The sequence below is a fragment of the Zerene cesonia genome, chromosome 10, assembly GCF_012273895.1.
Source record: "Zerene cesonia ecotype Mississippi chromosome 10, Zerene_cesonia_1.1, whole genome shotgun sequence".
NCBI lineage: Eukaryota > Metazoa > Arthropoda > Insecta > Lepidoptera > Pieridae > Zerene > Zerene cesonia.
In genome coordinates, this window is record NC_052111.1 from 1,672,510 (window position 1) to 1,686,976 (window position 14,467).

At 31.8% G+C, this 14,467-nt stretch overlaps 2 protein-coding genes across 3 annotated transcripts in view; one reads left to right on the forward strand and one right to left on the reverse strand.

Moving 5' to 3' along the window:
- Positions 1-388: 388 nt before the first annotated feature.
- The window catches only part of LOC119829552 (trans-1,2-dihydrobenzene-1,2-diol dehydrogenase-like), a 15,993-nt gene continuing 1,914 nt past the window's right edge, over positions 389-14,467 (forward strand). The window contains exons 1-6 of one of the 2 annotated variants that reach the window (XM_038352115.1): positions 389-542; positions 2,020-2,224; positions 2,294-2,585; positions 2,692-2,938; positions 3,815-3,968; positions 4,876-5,275. In XM_038352115.1, coding sequence (XP_038208043.1) covers positions 2,020-2,224; positions 2,294-2,585; positions 2,692-2,938; positions 3,815-3,968; positions 4,876-4,994 — 1,017 coding nt within the window. In that variant the 5' untranslated portion in view covers positions 389-542 and the 3' untranslated portion in view covers positions 4,995-5,275. Of the gene's footprint in view, positions 543-2,019; positions 2,225-2,293; positions 2,586-2,691; positions 2,939-3,814; positions 3,969-4,875; positions 5,276-14,467 lie in introns of those variants that run through there. The other variant, XM_038352114.1, reaches the window with a different exon arrangement.
- On the reverse strand, positions 5,936-8,711 carry LOC119829553 (gem-associated protein 2-like). The gene is made up of 4 exons (XM_038352117.1): positions 8,286-8,711; positions 7,898-8,210; positions 6,883-6,982; positions 5,936-6,348 (listed from the first exon to the last, which is right to left on the reverse strand). Exons 1-4 carry the CDS (start codon positions 8,514-8,516, stop codon positions 6,240-6,242), a joined length of 753 nt encoding a protein of 250 aa, XP_038208045.1. The 5' UTR covers positions 8,517-8,711; the 3' UTR covers positions 5,936-6,239.

Below are 14,467 nucleotides of genomic sequence, written 5' to 3' on the forward strand. Positions count from 1 at the left end.
ATTATGAGCATTCTAATTGGTGGTTTATATTTCAGTGCTGCATACGATTTTCTCATATGAAAATTCAACATTTGCAGCTTGACACCGACATAATCTATCTCATACTCTATGGTACATAGGGCTTTGACCGGTTATGTATATGTGACCATTGTTCGGACTACATGCATATTCTCTATTACTCCTTTTATCTTAGTCTCAAGAATATTTTTTTCTCTTGTTATCACTTCATTATCTTATTCTTAAAACATTAAATAATATAAGTATTATCACTTCAAGTGAAACGGAAAAATCCGCGATGAAGCTCTTATTATCTCATGGACCCCATCGAATTTCATGTTAGACCTTAAGTGATAATCCCGTATTACGTGCGACTGATATGTTTATATCGGTATATTATTTACGACTGATATTGAGTTATCATAGTTTTTTGCCATGCCGGCATATAATATATAAGCGCCTCATTAAATTTTTTAAGATCTGTGACAGTGTGTAGTGGTGGTGTCCTTGCGTTGTCGGTCTAGTTCAAATTCATTTAATTCAAGGTAAAATTTCAGCGATGTTAATTGTTAACGAAACATAAATTGTAGTTTACACTTATGATAAACGTGAATAGATATAGAATCTGTACGTTTCTAAATATAAATTTTAACATGTTATTGACAATTATGTGAATGTGATATATACCTACTATTTACAAATAACCTAAGATTTTGGCGGGAATTTGAAAAAGTACGGTTCATAGTTTTAGTACAAACTCCAATTAAATAAATAAAATAATAAGGGCTCCCCCTTAGAGAGGAGGGGGGGGGGAAGATAATACGGAATGGAAAACATGATATGAAAACATATATCCAGTGATCAATCATAATTAGTTTTGTACCATCTAAATTCTAAACTGTCAAATATTTTTTTTCGTCAAAATTTATTGAAATTGTTAATCTCCATAACTAATAACATAATGTACAGTCATATTTACGTTTCAGGTAAAATATAGTTCCAAATTATGATTAAACGACAGTAATGGTGATGCACTTCATCTATACCACAGATTACATAATACTATACTTGTATGGGTACAAGTATAGTATTATGTAATCTGTGGTATTACTGTAAAGCTATACAGGAACTGTACAGTAAAGCTATACAGGAAATACACAATAAAAAAAATATATGAAATTATTTGATAATTATGTCTATTACGTGGGTATTTTATTGATGAGATTTAAAGCCTTGCAATATTCTCAAAACAGAGTTTAGTTAACAAATCCACAACAAGTAACAAATCCTATAACTCGGATGTGCTTATAATTATGATTAATAGAATGAGTTCAATACTTCTGTTTGTTCTATTTACATACAACATAAATTTAAATAAAAACTTCAACATCACAAGAAAATTAGATCTTACATTTACAACGTAGTTTACGTTTTTTAACAATTAAATTTATTACCAAAAGATAGATTATAATCCTAGCTACGTATGGTGACTAGTACCAATAGCAGATGCATCGCGTACGTACATTGTCGTCTATATTCGAAAAACAAATCTACTGATAATGAGTTGTGGAAGAAGGAAGATGGTATTCGTCCATCAGAAAAGGGAGGATCCTCGAACAGTCTATGTGGCTAGCCGATAAATAGCACCACTACATATCATAGTGCCCCCGAAATTGTATAATACTATAATCGGTTATGAACTCTTTTATTCCTGGTACATAATAACTCATAATCTGCTCTACAAACTTTACTATCATCACATAAATATTCAATAAAAAATCTGTTCATGTCCAGATATTCATACGAAGAAAAATTAAACACCGGAGTTACAAACAAATTATAATTAAAAACGTATTTTATGACTTCGTATTATGAGAATAGCAATAAGCACTCGAGAAAACACTAATTTTACGACACAAGACAATGAATAGTCGATAATCTTTAGGTAACGAATAATATCATAAGCTTCAGACAGGTACTTAATTAATAAACTAGATGAGTGTTAAAAAATGTTGTTCTTAGATGCCGGTCCGTTGGGGAATTGTAACTGCAGCGAAAATTTGCCATGACTTCGTCAACGCATTCAACTCTTATCCTGCAAAGAAGGATGCAGTTATTGCTGCCGTAGCAGCACGTGATAAGAGCAAGGCCACAGAATTCGCTAAGCTCCACAATATACCAAAAGTATTTGGTTCCTACAAGGAGATGGCTGAAAGCAAAGACATCGGTATGATCCTTGCAATATACTCTTAAAATTTCGGGGAATAGACATGAATTTTTTAATCTTTTTTTTCAGATGTTGCATACATCGGTTCCCTCAATCCTCAACATTACGAGCTTACCAAACTTTTCCTTGAAAATGGCAAACACGTTCTGTGTGAGAAACCATTGTGCATGAACTCCAAACAAGTGCAAAGCCTTGTCAACCTGGCAAGAAAGAAGAAGTTGTTCTTGATGGAGGCCATTTGGTCGCGTTTCGCACCTGCTTACATCGCGTTAGAAAAGGAAATTCAAGCTGGCAAGCTTGGAGAACTACAATACGTCGAGGTTAACTATGGCCTTCCTATCTCCGAAATTGCCAGGCTTAGGTAAAAATACTAAGTATAATTCAATAATTGTATTGCATTTTTGCAATTGTTGATTTATCATTATTTATAGGATTTGGAATTAAAAGCATAAATTAAATTTTTACAGCAAGAAAGAGCTCGGCGGAAGTGCAATCATGGATCTTGGCATATATGCCCTACAGTTTGCCCAATACATCTTCAAGGACGAACCGCTCAAATGCACGGCCGTTGGCAACTTGAATGACGATGGTGTTGATGAAGTTGATACCGTTATTCTGGAATACTCTGGTGGCAGACGAGCTGTTCTAAACATTCACGCTAAGGCCCGTCTTTGGAACAAGGCCACAGTGTACGGTACCGCTGGCAGAGCATCGGTAAGTATCTATTTATCTCAGTTACGCAGAAAAGTTATAAAATATTGATAAATTATTGTTAATATTTGTAAGCCATACTATAATTTAAAAAAGATAAGCGGTAATGAATAACAACATAGATTAAACATGGTTGATATTTAAAAATATATAAATTACTAGCTGCGCCCCGCGGTTTCACCCGCTTAAGTTCGTATCCCGTAGGAATATCGGGATAAAAAGTTGCCTGTGTGTCCAAATTACTTAGTGTAAAAGTCAATGTTTATCTACATTCAATACGTAAAGTGATAGATGTATCAATTTTCATAAAAGTTCCTTAAGTATTCTAAAATGTGCATTGTTAAATAATACCAATTAAATTGTTTGTTTGGTTCACAATTTTAATCATAGTGACTTACACACAAAAGATACGATATATGCTGTCGCGGACTTTTATTTAGAACTATTTAAGACAAATAATCCTACAATAATTATCTTTGTGTAATTCCTACGATTAGGGCAGCGCACGCCAATATAGCTCTCAGGGGGCTCATTTTTTCCGACTTATATAACAGTTGTCGTTATTTCATCTCCACATTATAAAAAAATCCTTTAAATTTTAACATATTATGTTATTCTGATATCAAAGCTATATTACTAGAAGGTTTCATGAAAATCCGTTCATTAGTTTTTGCGTGCAAGAGCAACAAACGCATACACATCCTTACAAACTTTTGCATTTATAATATTAGTAGGATTTCTCTTTCGTTTTCTATATTATCGTATGTAATTGATAAGCTTTGGTATTTTTTTAAAAGATTTGGTTTGGCAATTTGGTATACGATACTGATTGATAAAATGCTTGCATGAGTAATATTTTTAAAATAATGATTTTTACAGATCGAGGAACCCTTCCACTTTCCAGAATCTATGGTTCACGTTGATGGCACGGTTGAGAAATTCCCCTTACATTCCTCTAAGATTTACTATAACTTTGACAACAGCGCTGGTTTAGTTTACGAAGCTCTTGAAGTTACCAGATGCATCCAACAAGGTTAGAATTTAAAAATATAGTTTAAAGAACATAAACAACTATATTGCCTTATTTGCGCTTCGAGTATACAAAGTATACGGAAGGATTTTTTTAATCCTGGCAATCCTCGTCAGCATAATAAGATAAACTCGTGAAATTGTGTTAACATTGACCCTTGATATGTAAGTGTAGGTACAAAATTTGGATTAAATCGGTACGTTAAAAAAAATGGGTAAAAATTGAGTCTGAAGCCGTCGGTTACATATAAAGATACCTACAGGTGAAGCCTTCAAGCGTGATAATAAACTATAATGACTAAGAAGTCAATCGAAATCGAAATGTTATATTTGTAAATTTTAGCATGTGTTTTGGAGAAGACACAATTTTATTTTCTAGTTAGGATAACTTTAAGTGTGAGGGACCGCCACCGGCCGCCGTCTTAAAACACGTATACTGTCACGCCTTAATTCCTAAACTGGCAAACCCACAAAAATATACATAACTTTTTAATTTTTATCGTAAAGTTAAAAGTAAATAGGTTATTTTTTTTATGTCATATTCGGCAATGGAGCTGGTGGGTCGCCTGATGGTAAGCGCCACTATCGCCCATGAACATTTGGAGAGGCATAAGGTCAATTGCAGACCTTTCGCCTCTATAAATGAATTGCCGACTTTAATTGGAAAGGGATTAGGAAAGGATTGATGAGAGGAATAGAGGAAAGGACTAATAAGTGTGAGGAAAAGGATATGGGCCTCCGGCCCTCCCACTCACCGAACGAAACACAATAGCATGCTATTATTTCACGCCGGTTTTCCACGACTATTTTCTTTTTATTTTACCATATACGTATCAGTTCTGTATTAATACAACATAATTAATTTAGTATAATAAACGGTTAATAAAATATTAACAATTAATTGTTTTTAGGTTTATTAGAATCGCCACGAGTGCCACTCAGAGACAGTATCATAATTTCCAAACTGGAAGACTCCGTCCGAAGACAAGTTGGAGTCGTTTACGATGCCGACGGTCAAGAATTTCCATAAACTACATGGGCAATTAATAAATCACATGGCCTAACTATACTGTCTATTTACCTATGATTAATAAAATTATTGAAAGAATTGAAAATTGGTTTGATTGTCCATAAAATAATACATCCTACATAGATAAAGGACCTATAGATAGAAACATCTAATGGCAATGATTGTTAGATTGAAATTATTGTTCTATAAGTAAGAATCAAAAATAAAAGATTTTTCGATATCCTTATAGTCGTGGCCGCTTTTTTTTTGTTTGTCAAAATCTCAGTTGTGGCAACATTGATTATGATGTTTTAAAGTAAGATTATTATACTTTAGCAATGAGTATTAAAGGATACCTAAAATAATAAGATGCTAGACAAGGGCTTCCTTTGCCATATATCGATGAAACCCAATAAAAACCCTACCTCCCATTTTCAATAAAAAAAAATAATATTAAAACAAAGACAAAAAACTCGTTGAATTGATAACCACATTTTTTGAAGTCGATTGAAAACATCTCTGCCTTTGTGCATATTATTTTTATACAATAATTAAATAACTATGCTTGTTTAATCAACATGATTATGTTACCGTCACATAGGTTAAATCTCTGTAAATATGTAAACAAAATTGAGTTTCAAATGTCAACTTTATAAAAAAAACTTAAAACAATAATATGTTATCAAAGTAACAATTTTATCAAGCTAATATAGCATAATTACTACCTAATGTGTATGGTTTTTATTAACAACAATTCTACTCGTTTAATAACCAAACAAATCCAAAGGAACATCTTTTGCTCTTAGTATTTTCTTGTGTTTCATTTTACGCGAGTATTATACATTTAGAAATTAAAAACTTTTTATCGGATTTAAGTCTACCTGTGACCACGCTCGCTGTAAAGTGTTCGAAACGTCGGGTTAATAGTATGATGAATAAATCGCGTTTAAAATCCGTTTAAAAGTTTTTAATTTCTAAATCTTTTGCTCCTTTTTTTATTCTTTGAAAAATTTTATTACATTAGCCATTTACCAAAGTAATATTCCTTCACTTTACTGTACACATTTCAAGAAATGTTTGATGATGAAATATACATTCATTCATGAAAAGTATTTAACAAATTAATCATAGAGAATATCAAGGCAAATTTTAATGGAAAATAATTAAAAGTGTCATTAGTTTTTATTGCTATGTCAGTACAAAATTTTATATTAAAAATACTATTTGAACAATTGTATGAACATATTAAATTAACAAAATCAAAGGTCAGTCCGCCAAGTCATACTGTCGGAAATATCTAGCTACTAAACAAATAAAAACATTTAATGGGGTGGCATATTCCTTTGAAGTATCTTTTTCAGGATTGAGGCGAGATCTGAAAACAAATAACATATATTTGCTACAGGGGTGCTTTTTGTTAAAAATATTAAAAAACAATTGTCCAAAAATCTGGCGGTATGTCAAAATATTGACAATGTTTAAGTAAGAGTAAAAGAAATAGCAAAGAAACAGCTACCAGCTAATGGTCTATCATCTGGCATTAATATAATAGATAGATTAGATAGATAGATAGATTAAACGTTTATTAAAAGAACACATTAAATACAAGACAATTATAAAGTAAGACAAACAAAGAAAAATTAACACACAGAGGAAAAAACACGACGGAGACAAATGTGCACTGTGTTCTTAAAAAGGGTCTTGGCTCAGCTTAAATGTCAGAGTCAATGGGAACCTGACGCTGATAATCTGGTATATTATGCCCTTCACATGGAAATAAACATAAAATTGTATGCATAACTTTTTCTATTAGATAGCTAACTTCATTTGCAGCAGTCAAATAAGTTTAAGATAGTGTTTTTTATACACAGAGTTTATTCAATTTATTGAGCTGATAAAAGCAAAATACCTTATTTCAGAACATTTTCTTGCTAAATTCCTTAATATGCTCACTGTGTCTGAGAGCAGAGGTTGTCTTGTGCATGCTAGTATTGCATATATCCATTGGCCTAAAATAACATATATTTCATTAAAATTATCTTTCATTTGAAAACAATATCATATCAATAATCATTTCGATAATACATAACATATGAACAAAGATTATCATATTTCAGTTCATTCATCGAGTGCATATCAGAACTTTAAAACATGTTATAAAGCATATTATTAAAAATTTAAACTTCATAATATTGAACAGCTATATTAAAATACTAGATCCTTTGGTAAGTTGTTGAATAGACTCATTCACTTGCAAGTATTGGCATTACACATTGTTGACTAATAGCTAAAAAAGGTGTTAAAATGATATCATTCAATCTACTTGTTACGGCATCTTTGTTTTCGAAGATTAATAAGTATCTTTCTAGACAGTAAAAGTAAATAATGACAATATGGCACATAATATAGGCATGTTTTTATATCCAACCCCCCATACAACAAGAGGGGAGTGATAAGTTTATAAATTTGACATGTTTCTGTGTAGCATAGCAACTCCTGAACAAATGAAGCAATTTCAATATATTTTTTCATGAATTGAAAGTATGATATGTGAGTATTCTGAGACATATCTGATGAAAATCAGTTGAGCCATTTGAAGATCATCAGCTGTTTTTTAGTTCATGAGGGGATATGACTTATTTTCTTATTTCACAACTCCCCCAGTATGGATATCAAAATGATAAAGCTTGATAAGTAAAATATGATAAACTTTAAGATGTCCAACAACACATAAGGGGATTGGGATTTACACATTATCTCTGTGAATATTTTCTACACATTATTTCAACTTTACTATAATAGCATATATACATATATTGTACAATATAACATCATTAATCTACCTATGATGTTCATAAAACTACAATATCACACTGCACTGAACTTAATATCATTTATAAATTTCAAATACAAAAATTTTATACCTGTTTTATAAGGGATAGTATCCCCAGGTTTGACATTATTCAAAGATTCAATTAATATCTCCAAGCCATTATCTAAAATGGTATGATTTAGACCAAGAATACATGACAATGTAGGTTCTCGAGTTTCAAACAATTCTATCCATTCTTTACTACTATTCTGGTCCAATGAAATGTTTGTAACATCCTTCGGCCATTGTGTCTTCTTGGCTAACAAGCGCGAGATATACATGCGGCTTTCTGAAAAATCTGCAACTTGTACATTTTGCCATTCTATAGTTGGTTTTAAATTGTCGGGTGCTTTCACATGAGGGACCTGTAACAGCAAATGACAATTTCTGGACCAGGAGTAAATGCTTAGAACATAATTTTATGTTAACAGTATTGTTACCTGGGTGACAAATCGTGATTGATTCCGAGAAAATTTTGAACAGTCTACGTTACACCTTGTAATTGTGGCATGGTTCCGTCTCTCATTCATTACCTTTAACAGGTACTCTTCACCTGTCGTTGGTATTTCCTTCAGCTCAACATTCTTAGAAATTTGAAAGCAAGGAGATATTAGAGACTCTTCTTGTTGATTGGGTTTATTCAATTTAAATATGCATTGTTTAGCTGACATTTTAGAAGATTTTAAGATACAAAATGTCTGCGAATAAATACAAATTCTCCAAAAGATATCGTAAAAGTGCAAATCAGTAGAACATAAATTGTTTATAAACACAACTGATATTCAAATTGTGAATTCATTTCATTATTAGTAATTAAAACCCACATCTGCACCATTCACTTTGACATCATATATTGTTTTTGACATAAGTTTATAAGATAAGGATAACAGTAGTTCATAGACAATAGACTGTAAAAACAGACAAGGGATAGTTTCAAGTAATTGTACACTTACACAATCGCATAAACAGCGGTTAACGAACGAGCGTGTGTAAACAGTGTACTGCGATGTTAAGATTTACATTTGGACTGATTTTCAGACGTTATCAAAGGGTAGACGAATATGTAAACACAGCGGTTCGCATTGACACTGGTATACGAATATTTCGTGAAATTGGTGTATCGTATAGTCACGAGGCGAAAAGCGAACACGAATGTAAATGCACCATAAAACAGAACCATAGATTACACTTATATGATGAGAACTGCCGATCAGACAGTAATAATTGCCATATTAATTTTTACAAATCGAATATCTATAGCCATAGAATTTCGACTTGTAAATGTTCTTACAATATCCACAGATTTAAAACATACTATAATATTATGTCTATGTCAATATCTCAAACACATATATTTCTCTCATTTCGAAGTCCACAGTTTTAAAGTTTTCTCCATTTTTAATATGTTAGACGCTATTAAGTCCAAATAACTCCAATATTAGGATAGGCATATGTGATAGTTTATTAAATAAACTATATATTATGCATAATAAAATAAAAGAGTTACGAGTCTACATATGAAACCAAACCCAGAAACTTTTATTTGTAAATATAGAATTTAACTGCTGTTTGAGACAATAAATAAAAATATTAAAACCGTTATGAACCTCGTGATGATATTTCGTAAAATTACCCCTTTTATCTCTGTCAGATAAATAAAATAGTTTTTCACCCATTACATTTTTCTCATAACATGTAAATATTAAATAATATAAGTATTATATCATCTTTACTGATGCGGAAAAATCCACGATGAAGCTCATTATCTCATAGACCCACTCGAATTTCATGTCAGACCTTGCGATAATCCTGTATTACGGGCAACTGATATAGATGTTTATATCGGTTTATTATTTACGACTGATATTTTGTTATCATAGTTTTTTGCCATGCCGGCATGTATATAAGCGCCTCATTCATTTATATTTAGATCTGTGACAGTGCGTAGTGGTCGTGTCCTTGCGTTGTCGGTCTAGTTCAAATTCATTTAATTCAAGGTAAGATTCGAGCGATGTATTTTGTTACCGAAAATAAATGTGTCAGGTTTACACTTAGATAAACACGAAGCGTAGTCGTATTGTTTAATAGGGATGCTTTCGTAAATCATTTTGCTTGATGATTTAATCTCCTTAATTTTTAATCAGTAGTATTTTTATATAACCGTAGGATTTTTTGATATTTGTATTTTGTTGTTGTTGTAACAGAGTAGCTAAATACCATCAAACGCATCATATCACATATACCCACTAAAAACCTATAATAGAAGCTACTACCCGCAACAACCTTATTTATACCTCTAAAGCTACGATCTAATCATTTTATGGTACACTTTACTGGGAAACTATAGCACTGATAGATTGGGGCTTGGGCTTTAACATAGCAATTTTTTTCAAGTCTAGGTGTGGTATCATAAAACATAAACATAAGAAGTTTCACGTATAAGCACTTCGCGAGCTAGCGAAATCCTTAAGTAACGTTTTTTACTAGTTTGTTTTTTCTTTTTTGTATAATAGCCTTCCGCCGGAGCATCGCCCATGTTCTCTACGGAAAAGAGATTTTCTTACTGATTCTCTCAAATTTTAAACTTATTAACCTCCTGTGTAACGTGCTACAATCTTTTACCAGAGAGTTTATATTAAGTACTAGCGGTCCGCCCCAGCTTCGCCTGTGGTACATATATAGCCTTCCTCAATAAATGGGCTATCTAACACTGAAATAATTTTTCAAATCGGACCAGCTATCCCTGAGATAAGTGCGTTCAAACAAACTCTCCAGCTTTATAATATTAGTATCTATATAATAATCAAGTGGAAATAAAAAAAAATTCTAGTATCTTCTTGTGTTTGGTTTCACGCGAGTATTATACATTTAGAAATTAAAAACTTTTCAACGGATTTTAAACGCGATTTATTCATTATATTATTAACCCGACGTTTCGAACACTTTACAGCGAGCGTGGTCACGGGGAGACTGTCTCCCCGTGACCACGCTCGCTGTAAAGTGTTCGAAACGTCGGGTTAATAATATAATGAATAAATCGCGTTTAAAATCCGTTGAAAAGTTTTTAATTTCTAAAAAAAATTCTTAAAACCATCCTGTCATATGTAAATAAATATTTAATTGTCGTAGATAAAATCACATTACTAACTTAATTGTCTCATTTGCTCACATGCAAAGCTTACATAAGGATTTTATGTAATACCACGGATCCGTATGACAATTATAAGATAAACTCCTAAAATTATTGCACTGTTATTGACTTTCAATTAAGGTACAATATTGAATTCAACCTGTCCCTATAAAGTGGATCATAATCAAGTGTAAAGGAGTCGGTTACATACAAACAAACTAATGAAAACGAGTTTAAAACAAAAAGAATTAATTAGGTTTCTATGAAACTCGTTACGGGTTTTTTTTTGTCTAAAGAACATAAATTAGAACCTGACATTGAGCCAGACCATCTCACATTTTTAATGATAATGCATAATATGCAAGATATTACAGTTATAATTAGTAAATTTCAAAATTGTTTGACCGAATTTATTGAATTCAATAATTGAATGGATTGAATTTCAATGAAATTAAACTACCTGTCTATTCTTCAAAATCTGTTAGGAACCTATTAAATCATTACACATTGGACATTATATTTTTATATCTTTTAAACCGGCAAGTCTGCAGACTGACTACACTAACAGAAATTTATCTGCTGTGAAGAATAAAATCAAGCATGATTGTCACCAATCATTTTTATTCTAAAGTATAATTGATACAGCAGTCAATCGGAGGACGTTTTAATTTATGTTATTCGTTTGGTTAAAATAACTCAATGTATCTAACAATCATTTTTATTGTGATTGATGATATTATAGTATACTAGCTGCACCACGCGGTTTCACCCGCGTAAGTCCGTAGCCTGTAGGCATGTCGGGATAAAAAGTCTATATGTTATTCCAGCTGTCCAGCTGTCTACGTTCCAAATTTCATTGCAATTGGTTCAGAAGTTTTTGCGTGAATAATTAATTTTAACAAAAAACTACCGTGTTCAAATTATCAGAACTAGACCACATTTAATTGGAACCACATGGCAGGCACTAATTTCAATTAAAAAAAGAATGATAAAAATCGGTCACCCAGTGCAAAGTTTACCTCATAACTTTGTACTGGGCAGTGGATACACCAACACTATGATTAAGTTCTTTTGTTCCAAAATGACATAGTTACTGTTTTTGCTGTGAATTTCGACAAAGCAAAAAATTATCTTGTCCTCGCTATTATGTATAATAACAATATCGATTAATTTTAAGACTTACTACACGAAATCTTACTACTCGCTCCGGACTTTTTTGTAACTTTTAAAAGTTATTATCCCAATCTAAGGGGCCTCAAATCCAACAAACCGAACATTAAAATTCCTTCAGCTGGTTTTGAGTTATATATACATACTAACACGACTCTCTTTTAAAAATTAACCGCTTTTATTAGCGTCACTTGTTTATTGTTTCTATGTAACTCCCATTTTGACCGAGTTTAAATGACAGATTAAATGAAAGTTTTGTACATTTATCAAGTCAATGTAAAATAATTCGATGATATTATCTTGATATTCTGATTAAGATCGCCAGGATCAAATAATTTATTTGCTCTGTAAAAGAGCAAGTGAGGCATAACTTTCATTCTACAAAACCTGCATAATTATGGAAATTACTTATCTCCATGATCAAAACAAGTAAAATATCAATAAATATGTTTGTAAATTACGACTTAACCGTTGTCTTAATCTTAATTTAAACGGAATGAAATTTTTTTTCCAAGAATTATAAATACATATATAAAAATTTATAATGAAAAATAGACCTAATGTCTGCTAAAATTGTCTTCATATCATTGAAGAGCCACTGAAGTGCACAGTTATTTCATTTTACTTGTACTATGAACGATCTATTAAGTGGGTAGGTACTGTAATGGTAATATAATTGATAAGAATAAAGCCTTGCAATATACCCAAAACCGATTAAGCCCATAACCAATTCAAAGGTATTTGTGTAGCTACTTGAATATTGTAAAAAATATGTAATATGTAACTTTGATATAATAACTTTAATGAGCGAATAATTATTATTAATAGTTTGAGCAAAATAAAAAGGTTGAATTATTTACATAAAATATAAATTTAAATGAAAACAGCAACGTCACGTTTCTACATAGTTTTCGTTTTTTGTTAGTTAATTTGTAACCAAAAAATAGATTATGCTTAATAGGTAGGTAGGACGTATACAGCTCAAATGCATATGCATCGCGTACGTACTAATGATAATGGATAATGGGTGAATTTTGCAAGTAAAAACAAAATGAGAATTATGTAATAGTTTGGAAAAATAGAAAGAGTTTTTACTGCATTATAAATGATAAAAAAGCAATAAAAAAATATAGATAAACATAATACTATTTAATCATTTAATCCCGTTATAATGTTAGTTAGACTTATCACTAACACACATAATGCCCCTGTTCAGAAGTAGGATGATATTTAGTCGGCTATAACTAAAACTTTCATGTTTTTGGGATATCACTCATAATTTACCCATAAAACTTTTCTATCATCTAATATAATTCTGTAAGGTCACGTCAAAATTACGTAAAAAAAAACACCGGAATAAAAACAAATTACATATTTAAAACGATTTATGTGAATATCAATAAGCACTTGAGAAAACACTCATTTTACAAACTCGATTACAGATTGACAGACAAACACTTCAATGAACAGTTTAGTTCACTTATTTCTTTTATCTATATGTATTGATAAATTATATTACATATCTTTAGATAGGTAATTAATAAACTAGATCAGCGCTTTAAAAAATATTGTTCTTAGATGCCGGTCCGTTGGGGAATTGTAACTGCGGCGAAAATTTGCCATGACTTCGTCAACGCATTCAACTCTTATCCTGAAAAGAAGGATGCAGTCATTGCTGCCGTAGCAGCACGTGACAAGAGCAAGGCCACAGAATTCGCTAAGCTCCACAATATACCAAAAGTATTTGGTTCCTACAAGGAGATGGCTGAAAGCAAAGACATCGGTATTATCCTTGCAAATATACTCTTAAAATGGACTCTTAAAATTTCGGGGAATAGGCATAAATTATTTAATCATTTTTTTTTTCAGATGTTGCATACATTGGTTCCCTCATTCCATACCACTACGAACTTGCCAAACTTTTCCTTGAAAATGGTAAACACGTTTTGTGTGAGAAACCATTCTGCTTGAACTCAAAACAAGTGCAAAGCCTTGTCAACCTGGCAAGGAAGAAGAAGTTATTCTTAATGGAAGCCATTTGGTCGCGTTTTGCACCGTCATACATCGCGTTAGAAAAGGAAATTCAAGCTGGCAAGCTTGGAGAGATACAATACGTCGAGGTTAACTTTGGCGTTCCTGTTTCCGAAATTGCACGGCTTAGGTAAAAAAATACTATAATTGTATAATTGTTGATTCAGTCAATAGACGCATCAAATCATTATTTATAGGATTGGGAATTAAAAGTTTTAATTATATTTATTTATACAGCAAGAAAGAGCTCGGCGGAAGTGCAATCATGGATCTCGGTGTATATGCCCTACA

Coding starts and splice junctions, on each gene's coding strand:
- LOC119829553 (XM_038352117.1), bottom strand. CDS start 8,516: ATGTCAGCTAAACAATGCATATTTAAATTGAATAAACCCAATCAACAA. Junction 6,983..7,897: donor TACTATCCCTTATAAAACAG/GTATAAAATTTT, acceptor ATGTTATTTTAG/GCCAATGGATATATGCAATA. Junction 6,349..6,882: donor AGAAAATGTTCTGAAATAAG/GTATTTTGCTTT, acceptor ATTTGTTTTCAG/ATCTCGCCTCAATCCTGAAA.